The 18,849-nt window shown below is 39.7% G+C and overlaps 1 protein-coding gene across 2 annotated transcripts; it reads left to right on the top strand.

Annotated features, from left to right (window-relative positions):
* The first annotated feature begins 581 nt into the window (after positions 1 to 581).
* On the top strand, positions 582 to 11,116 carry Mkks (MKKS centrosomal shuttling protein). 2 transcript variants are annotated; one of them, XM_005068688.4, is made up of 4 exons: positions 582 to 1,782; positions 4,543 to 4,718; positions 6,108 to 6,218; positions 8,720 to 11,116. In XM_005068688.4, exons 1-4 carry the CDS (start codon positions 801 to 803, stop codon positions 9,158 to 9,160), a joined length of 1,710 nt encoding a protein of 569 aa, XP_005068745.1. In that variant the 5' UTR covers positions 582 to 800; the 3' UTR covers positions 9,161 to 11,116. The 2 variants fall into 2 exon arrangements, with proteins under 2 accessions (XP_005068745.1, XP_012967804.1); XM_013112350.3 differs by lacking the exon at positions 4,543 to 4,718 and having other exon boundaries at positions 1,643 to 1,782.
* Positions 11,117 to 18,849: the final 7,733 nt, after the last annotated feature.

Raw genomic sequence — 18,849 nt, 5'->3', positions numbered from 1 at the left:
TCATGAAGTGGGTTTAAATCCAATCTTATAGTAGTTGGTTACTCCAGCATTTGTGCCACTATTGCCAGTGTATCATTCAGGAAGTTCACTATTGCAGGTCAAAGGGTTTGTAGCTGGGTGGTGTTTACCCACTCTCCTGGAATTGTACATAGTGCCTTCCAATACCATGAATGCAAGTCAGTAAGGGTGAAAAAAACCTTAGTTTTATAATGTGCCATTTCTTTTCTAGAAGCAAAAGAGTATTAAGTCCATTGGTTTTCCTTTCTGACTTCCAATATGCTTGTGACATTTAAAATCCTTTTTCTAAAAACGGAGAAGAGTATTAAAATTATTAAACTTGCTGCCAATAAACTGCATTGGAATTATTGTTTTAATTTTTTATTTCTTATAGAAAGAAACACCTTTGATTCTGAACTTGATAATAAAAGAAGAAATGAAAAACCCCAGTTGGATTAGAAAGAATTGGCTTCTTGTGGCTGGGGTGACTTTTGTAGGTGTCCATCTTGGAACTTACTTTATACAGAGAGCTGCAAAAGAGTCTGTGAGGTCTCAATCCAGAGACAAACAGAAGAACATTGAAGAATGAAGCAAAATAAATACTTGGAATTATTAATATCATTAAATTAATATATGCCAGTTATTGTCTGAAAACCGTTTGATTTTGTAACTGGTGATGCTGAATGTGCACTTTCATTCATGAAGAATAGTTTTCATTGTTAAAACGTGACAGTGCAATAAATGGAAAAAAAAATAGAGATGAACAAAACATAGCTGCCTGTACAAGTTCCACCTGAAGCAAGATGTCTCGTTTCGAAGCTAAGAAGCCATCATTGTGTAAAACTGAACCATTGACAAGTGAGAAAGTCAGGTTCACACTTTCTGTCTTGAAAGGAATCCTAGCCTCATGCTATGGCCCTTCGGGGAGGCTGAAGCAGCTGCATAATGGCTTGGGAGGTTGTGTGTGTACAACCTCACAGTCCTCAGCCCTGCTTCGCAACCTCTCAGTCACCCATCCAGTACTGAAGGTCCTAACAGCGTCTGTGCAGAATCATGTGTCCTGCTTCAGTGACTGTGGCTTATTTACAGCCATTCTGTGCTGTAACCTGATTGAAAATATTCAGAAAATAGGCTTGACACCCACAAAGGTCATTAAGTTAAATAAATACCTCTTGGGTCTCTGCACTAGTTATCTCAAGTCTGAAGCCTGTAGTTGTCGAATCCCAGTTGACTTCAGTAGTACACATATCTTCCTTGGCTTGGTCCGCAGTATCTTAACCAGCAAACCTGCCTGTATGCTCACCAGAAAGGAAGCAGATCACATCAGTGCTTTGATTTTGAAAGCTTTTTTGCTTACAATTCCGGAAAGTGCAGAAGACCGAGTCATTTTAGGGAAGAGTATAATTGTTCCCTTAAAGGGCCAAAGAGTTATAGATTCTGCTGTGTTACCTGGACTGCTCATTGAAATATCAGAAGTTCAACTAAGATTATTACCAACCCAAAAATCAAGTGCCCTCAAGGTGGCACTCTTCTGTGTGTCTTTATCCGGAGATTTTTCTAATGCCGGAGAAGGAACAGTAGTGGTCCCTTACCAAGTGTCCCTTGAGAATGCAGTTTTAGAGCAATTGCTTAATCTGGGAAGGCAGCTAGTTGGTGACCAGGTAGATCTTGTCCTGTGCCAAAAAGTTATACACCCATCTTTGAAACAGTTCCTCAGTGAGCATCACATTATTGCCATCGACAGAGTTGGAGTGACTCTGATGGAACCCTTGAGCAAAGTGACAGGTAAAAAGTTCTCTTGGCTTTTGCACCTTAAAGCTAACATTGCCCTCCCTTTTTGAGCAGAGAAGTTTGGGTTGTGTCACTGTTAACACCTTGAAAATATTTAGAAGCCACAAGCCTTACAGCATTTGACTCATTTGATTGACAGCAAAAGTTTTTTGTGGAAAAGATCCCTTTGCCCAGTTACTAGAAACAGAATGTTGGTAGCTGTTTCACAAGTATAGTCTGTTGTGATCTAACACTTAGTATTTTACAGGCAGTTGAAAAGTCTAACATAATTATAAGGTCTTTAATATTGGACACACATTTTTAAATTTACAAAGCTTTTAAATCTTATCTTCATTTTTATCATAATTCCAAGAAATTTCTGTACTTCTGCCCAAATAGTTGTTCCTAATTTGGGAGGCAGGTATATGTATATATGTTTGACATTGACAAAGAATACTTCTAACTGGGTTCTTGAGAACCAAGGGCACCTTTTACAGGAAGAGTTTCTATCAGGCCTGGCCCTCAGACCTTTAAAATCATTGGTGAATTGATGTGTAGAGTAACAGTCACAACTCAACCGACTAAACACATGATTGGTACAAGAGTAAGTTGAAGAGTCCCTTGTGTGAGCCACTTCTTAAATCAGTGTCCTGTAACTGCACTGACAAACTATCAGAAATTATCAATTACATCCATATTGATGGCAGTGGTTGCTTTTTGTCTAACAAGGTCCAGCTATATTGTTAGACCGGTCTTAAAGTGCTGACCCTAATGGAGCCACCTTAGCCCCTCGGTAGTTAGAACTACAGGGTACCTACCTTGTCATTCACAACTCATTGAACTATTATTAAAGGTCACTTTTTATTTGTTTATTTATTTATTTATTTTGGTTTATGAGACAGAGTTTCTCTGTATTGTTTTGGAGGCTGTCGGTCCAGCTCAGCCTCGAACTAACAGAGATCCGCCTGCCTCTGCCTCCCGAGTGCTGGGATTAAAGGGTGTGCCACCACCGCCTGGCAAAGTTCACTATTTAAAAACGGTTTATGCCAAACATTGGATACATTCAGCCAAATGACCATCAAAATGAAAGTTACTAGGAACATGGAAATAATTTTTTGGAATTCATTTTTGGTATTGTAGGGCAGATCTAAATTGTCTACTGATTTGCATTGGTCTGACTGTTTCCAGTTTAGGTAAACTAGGTATTCTGGATTGGCAAATTGAAGTGTGAAACGTTTTCCCCAGCACCAGTGTTGTAAATGGGCACTGATTTTTGTGTGTGTGTGTGTTGTGCTAGTCCAGATTTATTACTTAGCTCAGATACCTAGAACACAGTATAAAAATTATGACTCTATTAGAGTTTTCTGGTCTCTGGACATGGTGGCACATACCTAATCCCAGCACTTGGGTGGAAGGGGCAGGAAGGTCAAGAGCCTCAATCTTCACCTACATAGCAAGTTCAAGGACAGTCTGAACTACATGAAGTATCTTTAAAAAACGAAATCTGGCCTCCGAAAAAAGTGAATTGCTGCAAGTTATAGCTTTGATATTCAAATGTTGTGTTATTTCTTATAGAAGTTTGTGTAGATTTCTATATAATTTAAATACATTTAGAGATACATTATTCAAATCACTTTTATGTGTATTTTTAACCTGTGACTTGTTATTTCCCACATGATAGTGGGAGAATAAACAAATAGGAATGGTATAGTGAAGTAAGTATCTTTTTCTTTGGCACTTACATGCCTATGTACAGTTTTCAAAAGCCCCTAGGCAGAGAGAGAGAGAGAGAGAGAGAGAGAGAGAGAGAGAGAGAGAGAGAGAGAGAGAGAGAGAGAGAGAGTTCCTAAAGAAATAAAAGATTTTTTTTTAAAAAAGGACTTTTCCCACCCTTTTTCAGAATTAATGAGGTCCCTAATATGGAGTTTTTGATCTATAAGTAGGCTTTCAGGGATCCTGGACTTCCTAAAAATATATGCATTTTTTTGCGTGTTTGTCTTTTCCTGAGAGTACAAAATAGCTTTTAAAAGATGTTCAGATAGGTTTGTAAGTTTGGGAATGTGGCTCAGTGGTAGAACATCTGTCTAATATGGGCATGACTGAGTTTAAACCTAGCAACACACACACACACACACGAATAGATAATACCACTTTACCTGATTAAATCATTTATTGAGCCAGAAAGACCTGACCACTGCCTGGCATTATGCCCTAGGCAGGAATTCCTAGACAGTCTAAAGTTGAGAAGACAGCCTAATCACTAGCATGCAGGCATGCAGCCCTGTTTCCTGACTGGGTATAAGAATAGCTGCTTTGGCCTCATGCTGCTGTGACTTCTCTAATGAACTGTAACCTAGGATTGTGTTTCAGAATAACCTTTCCCCTTTTGATGGAGTATTTTGTCACAGCAATAGAAAGATAACTATGAGAATGTTCATAAACCAAAAGAGCCTAAACAAGTAAAGATAGACACATGTACATTTGTTATTCCAGCATTCAAGAAGCTGAGCAGGAGGATTACTGCAAGTTCAAGACCAGCTTGATCTACATGGTTAATTCCAAGCCAGCCAGGACTAAAAGATAGGAATATTATATACCATTTAAATATCAGAATATGAATTTCAGAGATAAGATGTTTTTTATGTATCCTGTATTTCATATTTTAAATGATAGGCTTTGGTGGGGGGGTATACTAGCTAGGAATTTTATTGCTGTTTATTCATTCTAAGAGTTCCATCTTTGCTTATACAGTTTATATTTTCTATACAAAAATAGGAGCAACGCCTATTGGTTCTCTAAACACAATAGCTTCTACTACTTATGGAAGCGTAAAAGATTTGAGCTCTGCAAGATTTGGCTCCAAACATTTTTTCCATCTTATTCCTAATGAGGCAACTGTCTGCAGCTTGCTTCTCTGCAGCAGAAATGACACTGCCTGGGAGGAGCTGAAGGTAGGTGGACTTGCAGGCAGGCAGCAGGGATGCACAGTCACACAGCAGGCACTGCAGGCTGAGGGCTGTGCTGTTTTTATCCTATTTTTCCACAGTCTCCATAGTGATATAATAAGTAAAGACAAAAGGGGGCAGGGCTAGGAACTGGAGTAGAGCATGTGCTTGGTACATACAAGGTCCGATCCCAGCACCAAAGGAGCGAAGAGGGGCTGCAAAGGCTCAAGTAAGCTAATTTAATGCGCTGTTACAGTAAACTTGGGATATATTATACCACTTTTCATTTCTGCCTTTTACAAAAAACCTGAAGGTTCTTGATGTGAAGTTTCTCTGAGAAATTGTTTGAGTTGCCTACAGTGTCCAACCTTTTGACGTGTACCACTTTGCCATGGACAAATGCGTTGCTGCATTCCTAGCTGTTCTGGGAGCCATGTGGCCCTTACACTACAGGTTGAACGTGCCTGGATTGTTGTGTACTGCTGCTAATGTGTATGAATAATTTACTCAGAAAGTGAATTTCCCAATTACCCACCTTTTGGTCGAGTTTATTATTTCCTTAAAGTTTTATTTAAGGGCACTGACAATATATAGAATTGATTGTTAGTTTAAAGATTCATCTTTAGTAAATCAGAGATTTGCATGGTTTTTATATACCAATGCTTGGTGCTATCATTTCTAAACAGGCTTTATGGCATTTGCACAACTTCTTTAGACTTTGATGTTAATGGAAGGACCAGCAAACCTTGTCACAGATGTTTTTAAGCCATATATTTGTGAGCAAAGTAGACGTGAAGGAAAATATTCATCTAATTCCATGAAAACAGACTTGTGGCTTCTATGGCTCTCTTCCTTCTCAAATCTTTATTGGAAATGTTTATTAGTCACATTACTACTTTGATAAAATAGATTTTGTTCTTTATGAATTAAAATATGTGCTACTGAAATATCTGAGTGGGTAAAGGCACTGAATACCAGACCTAATGACCTGAGTGCAATTCCCAGGATTCATGTGGTATGGTGGACGAAGAGAACTGACTCCCACCCAGTTGTCCTCTTAAGTTCTCACTTATACCATAGCACATGTACACACTGACCCCCTACACACAAAAAATAAGTAAATAAACAGAGCTGTTTTACATAAAACGAGTCTGGACACCAAGCTGGATGACTTGGGTTCAATTCCTAAAACCCACACAGTAGAAAGAAAAATCAGACTCCCAGAAATTGCCCTCTGACATCTGCTCATGTGTCTCCACATGCACCTCCCCCTGCCACACATACAGAAAATTAAAAATTAAAACTATGGCTCTGAGTTCACAATCTAAGTTACTATGAGAGTATGGTACAGTTCACATACCAGAGTGAGATCCTGATTATATGTTTCTTCCTTAGCTCACATGTCAAACAGCAATGCATGTCTTGCAGTTAACAATCAAGGAACCATGGGTTTTACTGGGTGGTGGCTGTACAGAAACACATTTGGCTGCTTATATCAGACACAAGGTAAGTTAAACATACTCTTCACATTACTTAAATCTTCAGCAGTTTTTGTTTTGTAAAACAATGGCCAAATCCTAATACCCAAAAACTTTTGGTAATTAACTTTTCAAAACTCAGATAATGTGGTGGAAAATATTTCAGGAAAGTAATACTTATAAATACTAGGTGCTAATTGATTATATTGATTATTGTGAATCTACTCTAGCAAATGGTCATGTTCTTTGAGCATTATCCATATGTAATACACGTTGAAGCTGACATTCTGTTATTGGGAGTTCTGAAATTCAACAGCACCTGATGTTCTAATTGTAATTTGAAAAAGCAGTGCAAGAGAGAAAGACATCATGAGACTGAGCTCATATGGAGGGTTTTTATTAGGGGAGGGGGAATGGGAAAAGATGGGAGAGAAGGGGAGAGGAGAGACCAACTTTTGGAGACAGGATCAGCAGAAGAGAAGAGGCAGAGGGGGTGGGAGAGAAGGAGAGACAGACAGGCAGAGAAGCAGAAAGAAAAAGATGGGAGGTGGGCAGGGCCCTTTTAAAAGGGAACGTAGTGAATGTGCACAGGTGGTGCTCTTAGTGGCTGCAGCTGAGGGCATATCTCTGTCAGATCCCCAAGGACAGGGCAGTACAGATGCCCAAATACTAACACTAATGCTCACAATAAAAGGGCTATGGTTGGAAAAATTTATACTTTCCAGAAAAATGAATAGTACTTTTCCCGAAAAGAACCAACTTCATTCGTTAACACATTCCAAGGATCAGATTTCACATTTACTGTTTACTTCCTGTGTGCATGCACACATGGCATGTGTGTATTCATGCATGTGTGTGTTCAACAGGCCATGGTGCCTGTATGTGAAGGTCAGAGGACAACTTCCATGTGTGGATTCCAAGGATGGAACTCATGTTGTTGTCAGGCTGAGTGACAAGACCCTTTATCCACTGATCCATCTCTCCAGATTGTCATCACAGTTTTTAAATGGGTATCTGCCTGGTACATACTAATTCTACTATCTAGAACTTCTTGTTAGTCTCCATTTGCTGAAAGTGGTTACATATATGCATTATAGGTCTGATTAGTCATTTCATAAGTCCTAGCATACTCTGTTTGAAAGTGAATTTAAAAAAGATAAGCATGTTCTACACATATTCCCAGTTGACAGGTTCCTGAGAGGCCCTGCAGAGTTTCCAGGGGGTAACTGGGCTGAGAGAGACAATAAACAGTTTTTACAGACATGATCCTATCACCTTTCCCAGATCACTTCCAATGCAATTGAAGATAAAGTTACTGAAAAGTTATCAAAGTATATTTTATGGAAAATAAAATCCTAGCCAATCAGTGGGTAGTAATGGATAATATTGTTATCTACAAACAGGATTTAATGAATAGAAAAAATATTTTGGAGAAAAGAGGTATCTTAAGTATATTTTTGAAGAAACAGTACAGTATTGAGCAATGGGGAAAATGTATAATATAGATTATGTAATCTAACTTTTAAGTCTGGCTTCAAAAGAAGAGAGGAACTGTTTACACAGAATGGGGATATGGGTTCTCAATCATCAGTTATCAGCTTGCTTATTTACCAATTCTGTTTTAAGTCATTTCCATGGAGCTTGGGAGATTGCTCAGGGTAGTATTTGCTAGGCAAGCAGGAAGACTTGAGTCTTGCAGCCGTGTAAAAATTCTAGCACTGGGAGGAGGAGACAAGAGAATCCCTGGTGCTCACTGGCCCACCAGCCAGCATACCCATTCAGTGGGAGGCCCTGTCTCAAAAACGAAAAGTGGGGAACAAGAGACAAAAGTATCTGACCTTGACGTTTGGCCTCCATACATGAACACTGTTCTTGTTCTCACTGTCTCTATCTTTCCCTCCCTCCCTCCCTCCCTTCATCCCTCCCTCCTTCCCTCCCTCCCTTCTTCCCTCCTTTTCTCTCTTCATCTCTCCTTTCTTCCTTTCCCCTCCAGAATAATTTAGGAAGTTGGAACTAAGAGGAGATTTAAAGTCTAAACACCTTTAAATTAAATTAAAGGGAAGAATCTTCATTTTTCAAACATTGAAGTGAAAATTACACATACCCATAAATTATCTCTTAATTATAAGTTTTCAATATGATTTTAAGCAATCTCAAGCATTTAGCTAATAAGTACTTTATTTGGGACATTACTCTTCAGCAATTTTGCCGGGTATGTATGTTGTCTTGTTAATCCTGTAACCTGGGTATTGCCCTTTACATATTTAAGGAGGTAACTATCAGTCAACCATTTATAATAAGCTAATGAAAGGGTCTGTCCATTCACTCTGCTTACATGACTGGAAATATACATTGTTACTCTGGCCTACCAGGTTGACTCACACAGGCCAATCAACACTGTTGCTAAATCCTGAGGAAATGAAGGTGAATATAACCCTATGAACAAGGTTTTGATCAAGTATTGTGTTTTTCTGAAGCATTTTTATATTAGTTGATCTGCATGTTTTCTCTGGTCTTATTCCTCTTTAGGTTCATAATGAGGCAGAAGACGTTGTCAGAGAGGATGGTTACTCTCAAGCAGAACTCCGGATTGCTACTGAAGCATTTTGCAGTGCTCTGGAGTCCGTTGCTAGCTCTTTGGAACACGATGGCGGTGATATCCTCATTGACATGAAGTATGGACACTTTTGGTCAGGTCAATCTGATTCTGCTTCTGTTGTTAACTGGCAGGATATGCTGTCAAGGTGTGGGTGTGGCTTGTACAACAGCCAGGAAGGACTCAGCTGGTCTTTCTTAAGAAGCACCTATCATCCTTTTGCACCTCAAAAATGCCTTTCACAGGCAGCTGTGGGCACAGCCAGCAACCTGACTGTGGACTGTTTCACTGCCAAGCTTAGTGGCCTACAGGTGGCTATAGAGACAGCCAATTTGATTTTAGATCTTTCATATGTCATTGAAGATAAAAACTAACATAAGAGATTGGCATATTTATGTTATGAAACAAACCAGTTCAGATGTCTAAGAAAAATGGTTATCATATTGTTCTCTCCAAAAGGCCTGTTCTGTGTAGGTGGAGAGATGATTTTATAAAAGTGTAGACTTACCTGCTTAAGGAAGGGTATGGATGTTAAATAGAAATTTATAGACTAATAAAAAATTCCTGATGCCTTTGCATCATCACCATCACCCCACTTTTATAAATACTATAGGTAGTGTGTCACCTAAGAATATGGGAATTGCCCTTGTACTTTTTTCCTGCTCCAATGAGGGGTTACCCTGAACCTTTCCCAAGATAAGAGTCTTCACTTTTCATGATTTAACTTTTCATAAAACTTGATATTTTCCTTGATGTAACATTGTTACTCTCATTTTAAATATTCTAAAAATTTGTTGGGATGTTTTAATAAACTCATTGTGTTCCATAAAGTTGTATATAATCTTTCCTGGAAAATACTGGAAATGCAAGTAAACATAAGTCACATGCTCTTGTAATCTCAACTACTACAGAATTTGAGGCAGGAGCATTACTCAAGCCAAGCCCATGGTCTGCCTAGACAATAGTAAGACCCTTCTTAGATGCAGAAGACAGCACTTCACTAATACTTGAAGAAATTTATCCAAATTCATTCTGACAGAAATAAATGACAAAAAATATAAATTCATCATAAGCACATTGTTGTGATTAAAAGTAAGACTAAGGACCAAGAGAGATGACTCAGCAGTTAAAGACCACTGGTTGCTCTTCCAAAGGACCTGGGTTCAATTCCTAGCACCCACATTGGCAGCTCACAACCTTCTATAACTCCAATTCCAAGGAATCAGACACCTTTTCCAACCTCCTCAAGCACCAGGCAGGCACATAGTATACAGACATCCATGCACGCAAACTACTTGTACATGTAAACTAATTATAAAGTAAGATTGAGATCAGAGTATTGCCTTAGGAGGTACATCAGCAATCAGAGCAGAAACGACTGATAGCTACTGGCAGGGAGATAGTGATGCAGAAGCAAAGGAAGTTAGTGACAGTGACCTGCGGCTTTTGCTAGGCTCACAGGACATAGAGTAGTAAAATGACTGAACCAAGTGAGTCCAATGAAATTAACATCTTACAATCAAAAGAAATTAGAGATGGGACAGGAAAAAAGTGAAGAGCTAAAGCAAATATTAAAAGAACTTTTCACTCAGAATACTTGTTTGGTCTTGTAGCTACCTCACTGGTATTGTGTTAGGAAATCTCTGTGTTAGATACAGACCAACACTGCACTGTAATAAAATAATTTGTTCAAGGTACTTAAATCATGCAATTTTTGTTCCTTCTGATAGAGGTATATTTGAACTCACTAGTTTGCATAATTAAAATATATAGACATTACCATGGTGGAAGCATAATGCATTTCCTTTTTTATTAAATTCAATAATTTAGCTTTTCTAGCCTGATCACAATTTCCTCTCCCTCCTCTTCTCCCAGTCCCTCCCCCACAACATTCACTACCCACCCCCATCCATTCCTCCTTTCTCTTCAGAAAAAGGGAGGCCTCCCTTATATGTCAGTCAGCCATGACATATCAAGTTGCAGTGAGACTAGGCACCTTCTCTACTATCAAGGCTGGACAAGGCAACCCCGTAGGAGGAAAGGGTCTCCAAAGCAGGTAGCTCCTGCTCTCACTGTTAGGAATTCCAGGAAAAGACCGACAAAGCTACACTATAGTGAGAGATCCACCCAGCAGTACCATTTGGGCGTGGCCACAGGTGCATACGTGAGTGTGTGGTATTTGGACTGGGGGCTGGGACAGGCTTGTGCTCTCTTGGTTCTGGTCGGGTCACAGAGAGCAGCCTGAGTGTGGATCCTCGGGGAAGGAACTTGTGGGTCATGGGTTTCTTATGTAAATGACTTGTCCCTGAATAAATTTAACCTATACTTAACTAAGTCCTATGTATTTTAATCTGTGCATCTACACTACACAACTATAACATCTATACAGAGGGCCTAGTTCTGATCCCTACAGGCTCTCTGGTTAAGGATTCAGTCTATGTGAGCCCCATGAGCCCAGGTTAGTGAGTTCTGTGGGTTTCTTTGTTGTGTTCTCCACCTCTGTGGTTCCCACAATCCTTCCTCCCTGTCTTCTGTAGGATTCCCTGAACTCCACCTAATGTTTGGCTGTGGGTCTTTGCATCTGTTTCCATCCACTGCTGGGTGAAGCCTCTGATGACAATTGGGCTAGGCACCAATCTAAAGTATAGCAGAATACCATTAGGAGTCATTTATTTGGCTTTTTATTGCCAGTAATGTTTGGTTCTATCCTAGGTCTCTGAATTGTCTCGCCTCTGGATCCTGGCCTTCCAGGCAGTATCAGGAGTGGGCTCCCTTCATGGAATGGTCTCAAGCTGGACCAGTCATTGGTTAGCCACTCCCATAATTTCTGTGCCATCTTTACCCCAGCACATCTTGTAGGCAGGGCAAGTTGTAAGTCAGTGGAAGTCTTGCCAGGTTTCAGGAGATGGACAGTTCAGACTCTATAGCCCATAGTACTAAGAGTCTTACATAGGGTCACCCTCATAGATTGCTGGGAGTTTTCATTGCAAAAGGTTTCTAGCTCATTCCAGAGATGCCCCTTGATTCTAGGTGTTTCTTCTAGTACTCTCTCCCTGCATCCTCACCCCCTCACCTGATCTCATCCCCACTACCACATCCTTTGCCCACCATCTGTGATGTCCCTTCTATTTCCCCTTCACAGTAAGATTCTTGTACCTCCCCCTCCACCTGAGCCCTCCTTGTTACCTAGCTTCTCTGGGACTGTGGATTGTAGCCTGGTCACTTTACAGCTAATATCCACTTATTAGTGAGTACATACCATGTTTGTGTTTCTGGGTCTGGGTTACCTCATTCAGAATGACCTTTCTAGTTCCATCCATTTGCCTAAACATTTCATGATGTCATTGCTTTTAACAGTGGAGTAATACTCCATTGTGTAAATTACCACATTTTCATTATTCCTTCTTTGGTTGAGGAACATCTAGGTTGTTTCCAGTTTCTGGCTATTACGGAAAAGCTGCTATGAACTTAGTTGACCAAGTGTCCTTGTGATATGGTAGAATGTTCTTTAGATATATGCCCAGGAGTGATATATCTGGATCCTGGGGTAGATTGATTTCCAATTTTCTGAGAAACTACCATATTGGTTTCTAAGTGGCTGTACAAATCTGTACTCTGTAGTAGCTTGAATATAATTGGCCCCCAAAAGCCTGTGGGGGAGTGGCATTAATAAGTAAGGCTTGGTTGGAGTAAATGTGGCTTTGTTGGAGGAAGTGTGTCACTGTGGAGTTGGGTTTTAAGGTCTTATATATGCTCAAGCCACACCCAGTGTCTGAGTTCACTTCTCATTGCTTTTAGATCAAAGATGTAGAATTCTCAACTCCTTCTAAAGCACCATATCTGCCTGCATGATGCCATGTCCTACCATGATGATAATGGACTGAACCTCTGAACTATAAGCCATCCAATTAAATGTTTTCCTTTATAAGAGTTGCCCTGGTCATGGTGTTTCTTCACAGCAGTAGAAACCCTAACTAAGAAGTTGGTGCCAGCGACTGGAGTAATGCTGTAATGTGACTGACCATGCTTTTGTTTGAAGGAATATGGATTTTAGGATTGTGCTTTAGAAAAGCAGTTGGAGGGCTGGAGAGATGGCTCAGAGGTTAAGAGTGCTCTTCCAGAGGTACTGAGTTCAATTCCCAGCAACCACATGGTGGCTCACAACCATCTGTAATAATGCCCTCTTCTGGCCTGCAGGCATACATGCAGACAGAACACTGTATACATAACAAATAAATAAATAAATCTAATTAAGAAAAGCAGTTGGATGCTTTAATTACTGTTTTGTGGGCCAGCCTGTAGGAAAATGGAAGACAGTGATGTTGAGTGCGATTTGAACTGTGATTGCCTGGATCAAAAAATTTCAGAGGAGAAAAATGTTAGTATGTGACCTAGAGACTAGTCTTAAGATATTTTGGTGAAGAATGTGGCTGGTTTTGTTTTGTTTTGTTTTTGACGTTGTTTGAAAAGTCAATCTGAGGCTAAAGTGAAGAGTTTTGGATTAATTCTGTTGGCAGAGGAAATCTCAAACCAGACTAGTATAGATAGACTGTTGTGTGGTTATTAGTGTTAACTCTAATGAAGATTTATCATGAAAAGGAGCAAGGAAAAATACAAAATGTAAAATTTGAGGAGAAGGGAGCACCAGGAAATGGAATGGAGCCAAGCCTTCTGTTCAAGGAGATAAACAGATTAAGAAATGAAATACAAGGAGTGGTGACCTCAGGGTAAGATCCTATCCAGTTAAACTTCTAACTTGTGAAAAGGAATTAAAGTAAAGGTTAGTGCCACTTAATCCTTATCCACCTTTGCCACTTAACTACAAAATTCATACCTGAATTTTGCATTGTATAACAATTATTTGCATTGTAAATAAATTAATTTATTCCTTTATTAATAATAATTCTCACAAAATATTGTATGTCCCTTGAAGACTGTGCCTGTATATAAATAAGTACGCTGGTGTTCTGAGAACCAGGGAATACTATTATCCGTGCTAGACTATGAATTTGGAGTTTGATAATGTATTAAGAATATGCATAGAGGAAATAGTGATAATGACCTTTATTCCTGAAGTATTGTGATTTCATTTTGAAAAATACTAATTAAGCTCTTTGCTTGCCAAGCCCAATGGTTAATAGTACTAGAGGGGAAAAAAGAAAATGAAAGAAACATAATATTTTTTCATAGTCCCTTGCCTCAAGGAACTGACCAGAAATACATAGGTATTTTTATAAAGAAAAATGTAATTTTTATAATGATTGTAAGCATTTTGCTACTGCAATTATAGAAAAATTGCTAACTATAAACCTGACAACACACAAAAGAAAAACAAAGCCTAGTCCTAGCTGTCATGCTTTGCATGTTAGGTTTTCCCCCAAATGTCTGGGTTCCTAGAGTCTCAAGCTCAGAAATAGGGCTCTGGGGAAGTGACTGGATCATGAGGGATCCACCTTCAGCAGTGCATTATTCTTAGATAGATACAAAATAGAACAGCACTCTAAGGAGGTGGTACAAAATAAGACGTATGACCCTATTGGAGGAATTGAGTCACTGGATGCATGCCCTAAAAAGGTATATCTTGCTCCCTGCCCTACCCAACAATGTCTCTCCCTGCTTTCTGTCTACCATGAAATAAATTACATTTCTTTACATGTTCCCAGCTATGGCCTGCTTTGCTTCATGCTCACAGCCATGGTCTCTGCAAACCATCAGCTGACCACAGAATCTGTCAGAGAAAATAAGTCAGTTCTCCAAGAGCCCAGCACTGTAGTGTGCATCCGTAATCTGAGCACCTGGAAGCTGAGACAGGACAATGATGAGCCTGGGGTACACAATGAGATCTCATCTCAAAACCAAACAAGCAGACTCCTTTTTAAAAGGTTTTTATGTCAGAATTTCATCACAGTGATTAACTTAACTCATGTACTATTCTGAGATAACCAGTTTACATCCCATCTAAATCTATTTAGTTTGTTTCCCATGGAGCTATTCAAAAAGTGTAATTGTGCATATGCGGCTTAATAATCTCCTTTCACTTAGCAAATTATCAGTTTACATTCTAGCCTCTATAGGATTTTTAATACCTGAAGAAGTGCTTGGTTCTATACTCTGGAATAATACCTGAAGAAATGCTTGACTCTGTACTATGACGTAATGTGGTCTGTGTGTTCAGTGTTAGGAAGTCTTTACGCTGCTTTTCACTCTTGTTTTACTAAAAATAATATAGTAAATAGATATAGTAAACACCGTATCATATTATTTTCCCAGAATTTCTAGGGTTTTCAACATGGGAAGGCTACATATTTTCTGCACTCATTAATAATTTAAAACTGAAAACTTATGAAGAGGAGTCTTTTAACGTGCATTTATTAAATTGGCAAAGATAGTAACTAGTGTTGACATGATGCTGCTCACTGGTGGACTGTGTTGATACAATGCCCAGAAGACCCTTAGACAAATTCATTTGGCCAAAAGCTTCTTAATCATCCTATGTGTTCAGTCAGTATGTGTATCCTTCACATATGCATTTGTATCTTTGTATTTGTTTTTACACATACATCACTAAGGATATTCACATGCCAAGTAAATTTTGAAAGCAAAAGCATAGCCTGTCTTCGTGGTGTCAGCTTCCTAACCAGCTACACACCATCAAACTACACATCATCAAGAGCACTGTTTTGTAATTTCTATTGACAGCAGCATTGGAACACCTATGTCATATGTTAATTTTAAACAACACACCATATAGTGCTGGGGTTCAAGTCCAGTGACCCTCACAAGCTAGACAACAACTCCCTGGTGAGCTCCACACTAGCCCATTACTTCTAACTCTTTGTAAAATGGGATGTTAAGTTAGGTCCTCAGGCAGCTGTAAAAAATTAATGTTAGTACAGTGACTCGCAGCTCACTTCTTCTTGAAGTTCTGATTGCGAGAAGTCCAAACTCAAGGTTACAGCAAAACTGTGTTCCCATGAAGGGCTCGAGCCTTTTTCTAGTTTCTGCTAACTGTTGGCCATCTTTGTTGCTTGGAAGTGGCCTGGCATCAGATGAGTGAAGGGAACAGGTTTTTTGCCAAGTCTAAAGATATAGACAGAGATGCCATCATAATGAAGCAAAGGTCAGTTAGAGGTCACTTCCATTGGCCATTTTGGTCCCAACTGGTTTTGAGTGTCTGTATGTCTTTACTGTTTGAATGATGGCACAATGTCCTGCTGCAATATGACTCTGTCATTATTCTAGTATCTAAACCTATTTCCCCCTATAGTTCTCTGGGCTCATTATAATACCACCAGCATATTGTTTAAATTTAACTCAAATCCCTCCAGCACTCAAATTCTTCTCCACTCTTGAAGAAAATTGTTGATCACACCTCCAGAGACCCAGGTATGCTTTGGAAGTGATTGCTTTGGGTTGTCATTTGTAATGCAACACATGCATCCCCCATCACATTCCAAGTCCAGAGGGACCTAAGACTGCATTCTATAGCAAACACATTTAAACCTCCACAGTGAGACACAAGCATTCTCAGTAAGTGAGATGAATAGATATTGTAAGCAGTCTGATAGCCTTGGCATTACATGTAAGAGAAAATTTTCTGTTTCAGTGCTCTCTCTGTTTGGGAAGCATGGATGGGAGATTGCAAATTCAAAGAGGGAGGTTGGGGCTTCTGTTAATAAAAGAGAACGAACATGGATTGGGAGAAGTTAAACAGAAACAAATGAACAACAAAAGGGTACACGTTGGAAAGGCTCATTTAATAGGTTTCTTCCCACAAGCGAGTTGGATTTCCATGTAGACTGCCTGACCCCTGGGGTCGGGCTCAGGGTCCCAACCAGGACACTGCAATAAGGAAAAACAAAAAACCAAAAAACAAAAGCAAAGGACTGATTTGGATGGTGAAGATTTGGGGAGAGGTGGAACCTCAGAACTAATAAAGAGCTTTAGGAGCGTCTAGAAATGATGTGTGAGCTAATAATTTTCATGGCAGATTCATTCCCCCAAGTAGTTCGCAGCTGGCTCCTTTTTATTTTTCCCATTATAGTAATGCATCTGCATGGATGAATTAGCTATGGGTGGTTCAGGAGGCTGTGGCCAGCCCTCCGATGGACCTATTGTGCATATAGCCTGTTAGCAATCCCCTGACATCTCCTGAGCCCATTTCATTTTGTATCCTGAAACATGGGTCCTTCTGTGTCCTGGCTGCTTTCCTAGGAAGGGAAAGAAAGAGATCTCTTGAGTCTCCTGATTATGTTACTGGCCTTTTGCTCAAGGATCATAACAGTTTCAAGAAAAGAAAATGGGTGGGAGCCAGGAGGCCGTAGCCCTCTTACAAGAAACACATGCAGCTTTTTTCCTCAGATTTTTTTTTGGTATTAGCCTTTAAACACTGACTAGAAGCTGTGACGTGTCAAATAAAAACTGGGTTAAATATTCAAAAGAAAGTCACCTCTTCAGATATGTAGCTGAATAGAAACATTAAACCCTTCAGAAATTTAGTCACTCTTAAAAATTGCATGACAGGCAGAAGGGTAGGTGAGATGGCTCACTGGGTGAAAAAAGCTTCTTGCCCAAGCCTGATGACCAGACTTGGATTTGCAGAACCCATGATGGAAGGAAAAAGCAACTGCCATGGGTTGATGGTCTTCATATCTCTATATGCATGTCTTGGCATGTGTACACTAGCACACACACAAACACATACTACACAGAATAAGATAAAATAAAATTTAAGCTAAAAAAAGATGAAAATGGCAGAGATTATTATGTAAATTTAGGTAAATTTTACCTATATGTGCCATATAGACACAGAAGTACATGTACCACAAGAGAACTTGTAAATGATAGTGAGAAATACATATTTGGTCACTGCCTGAAGTTCAAGAATTGGCTTCTAAAGTTTGTCATTTCCTAGAGAAGTGGGTAAGGACAGGGAGAGGCTGAAAAGAGAATCTTTTGTTACAGGATTTGGTTTTGTTCCCAGGTTCCTAACACAAGAATTTCTAAGCCCTTTGAAATCTTTGGAGTAAGGAAGAGTTTCTTCATGTCTGCTAAAGAGATGCCTGATGATTGGCAGTGCCTGGATAGTTGGGGGGGGATGGGTTGGGGTTGCCTAAGGGACCAATCAATCATATGAGTAGGCACAACTTCATGACCTCCAAGTAGAGGTTAATCCCAATTCCTGATGATCCAACCAATCTTTCCAACAAGATGGAAATTTAGTAAAAACCCAAATGATGCGATTCAGAGTTTTTGGATTGGGGAACAAAGGTATATGCTAGGAGGTGGTATACCCAGAAGGCCACATTCTTCCTGTACCTTGTTCTGTGAAAAAGTGTATGTTTGCTAGACCATGTGCACCACTTAAATTACAGCAGCTGAGGAAGGGATCATGGGAACCTCTCATCTCTAGCCAGTTGCTTCAGAAATGCATGTGTCAACTTTAACTTAAGTGAGGGGTAGTCTTGGGGGCCTTATCGCTGGTCCTATGGAGTCTGTGCTGTCTCTGTGTAGTTAGAGTCACAATTGCACTGTTGGATACCCAGTTGGTTGTCTGTAAAGAGACAGAGAATTGCTGGATATAGGAAATCTGAAACTTTACTTTCAGAAGTGTAGGGAGAATTTAGAAAGCCAAGCTATGTAGCATCCCATACCCGCAATCCTAGCCCAGCAGGCCAAGGCAGAGGATGATGAGTTCCAGGAAGCTGAGCTTTGTAACAACTTTGCAGGGAGGGTAGGAGAAAAATATGATTTGGGGCTCTTTTTTTGGTCTTTCTATTATGTTTGTTTGTTTTTCATTTTTATAACTTATCACAAGGGTTATATACTCTGTAAGCCTAGATGAAGAAACAGAACCTAACCAGCACCTCAGAAGCCTTTTCTGTGACCCACCCCAAGAGTGGCCACCATCTAAACGAAGACCATGGGTAAACTTTATTTTTAGTTTTGTCCTTGGTTGTGCTTATTTCCTTGACATCATATTAATTCCCCTGTTGTCAGAGTTGAAGCTCAACTGTTTTTAATTGCTTCACTCTGCTGGATGGAATGCCACTTAAATGTTATG

The sequence above is a fragment of the Mesocricetus auratus genome, unplaced genomic scaffold (assembly GCF_017639785.1).
Source record: "Mesocricetus auratus isolate SY011 unplaced genomic scaffold, BCM_Maur_2.0 Super-Scaffold_100004, whole genome shotgun sequence".
Lineage (NCBI taxonomy): Eukaryota > Metazoa > Chordata > Mammalia > Rodentia > Cricetidae > Mesocricetus > Mesocricetus auratus.
The sequence above is the reverse complement of the archived record's forward strand: the minus strand, read 5'-3'. Positions and strand labels throughout refer to the sequence as shown.

Bases quoted from the DNA above. Each gene is read 5' to 3' on its own strand.
- Mkks (XM_005068688.4), top strand. From the start codon at position 801: ATGTCTCGTTTCGAAGCTAAGAAGCCATCATTGTGTAAAACTGAACCA. The intron at 4,719-6,107 runs GTAGGTGGACTT...TTTCTTCCTTAG, and splicing joins CTGCCTGGGAGGAGCTGAAG to CTCACATGTCAAACAGCAAT. The intron at 6,219-8,719 runs GTAAGTTAAACA...ATTCCTCTTTAG, and splicing joins CTGCTTATATCAGACACAAG to GTTCATAATGAGGCAGAAGA.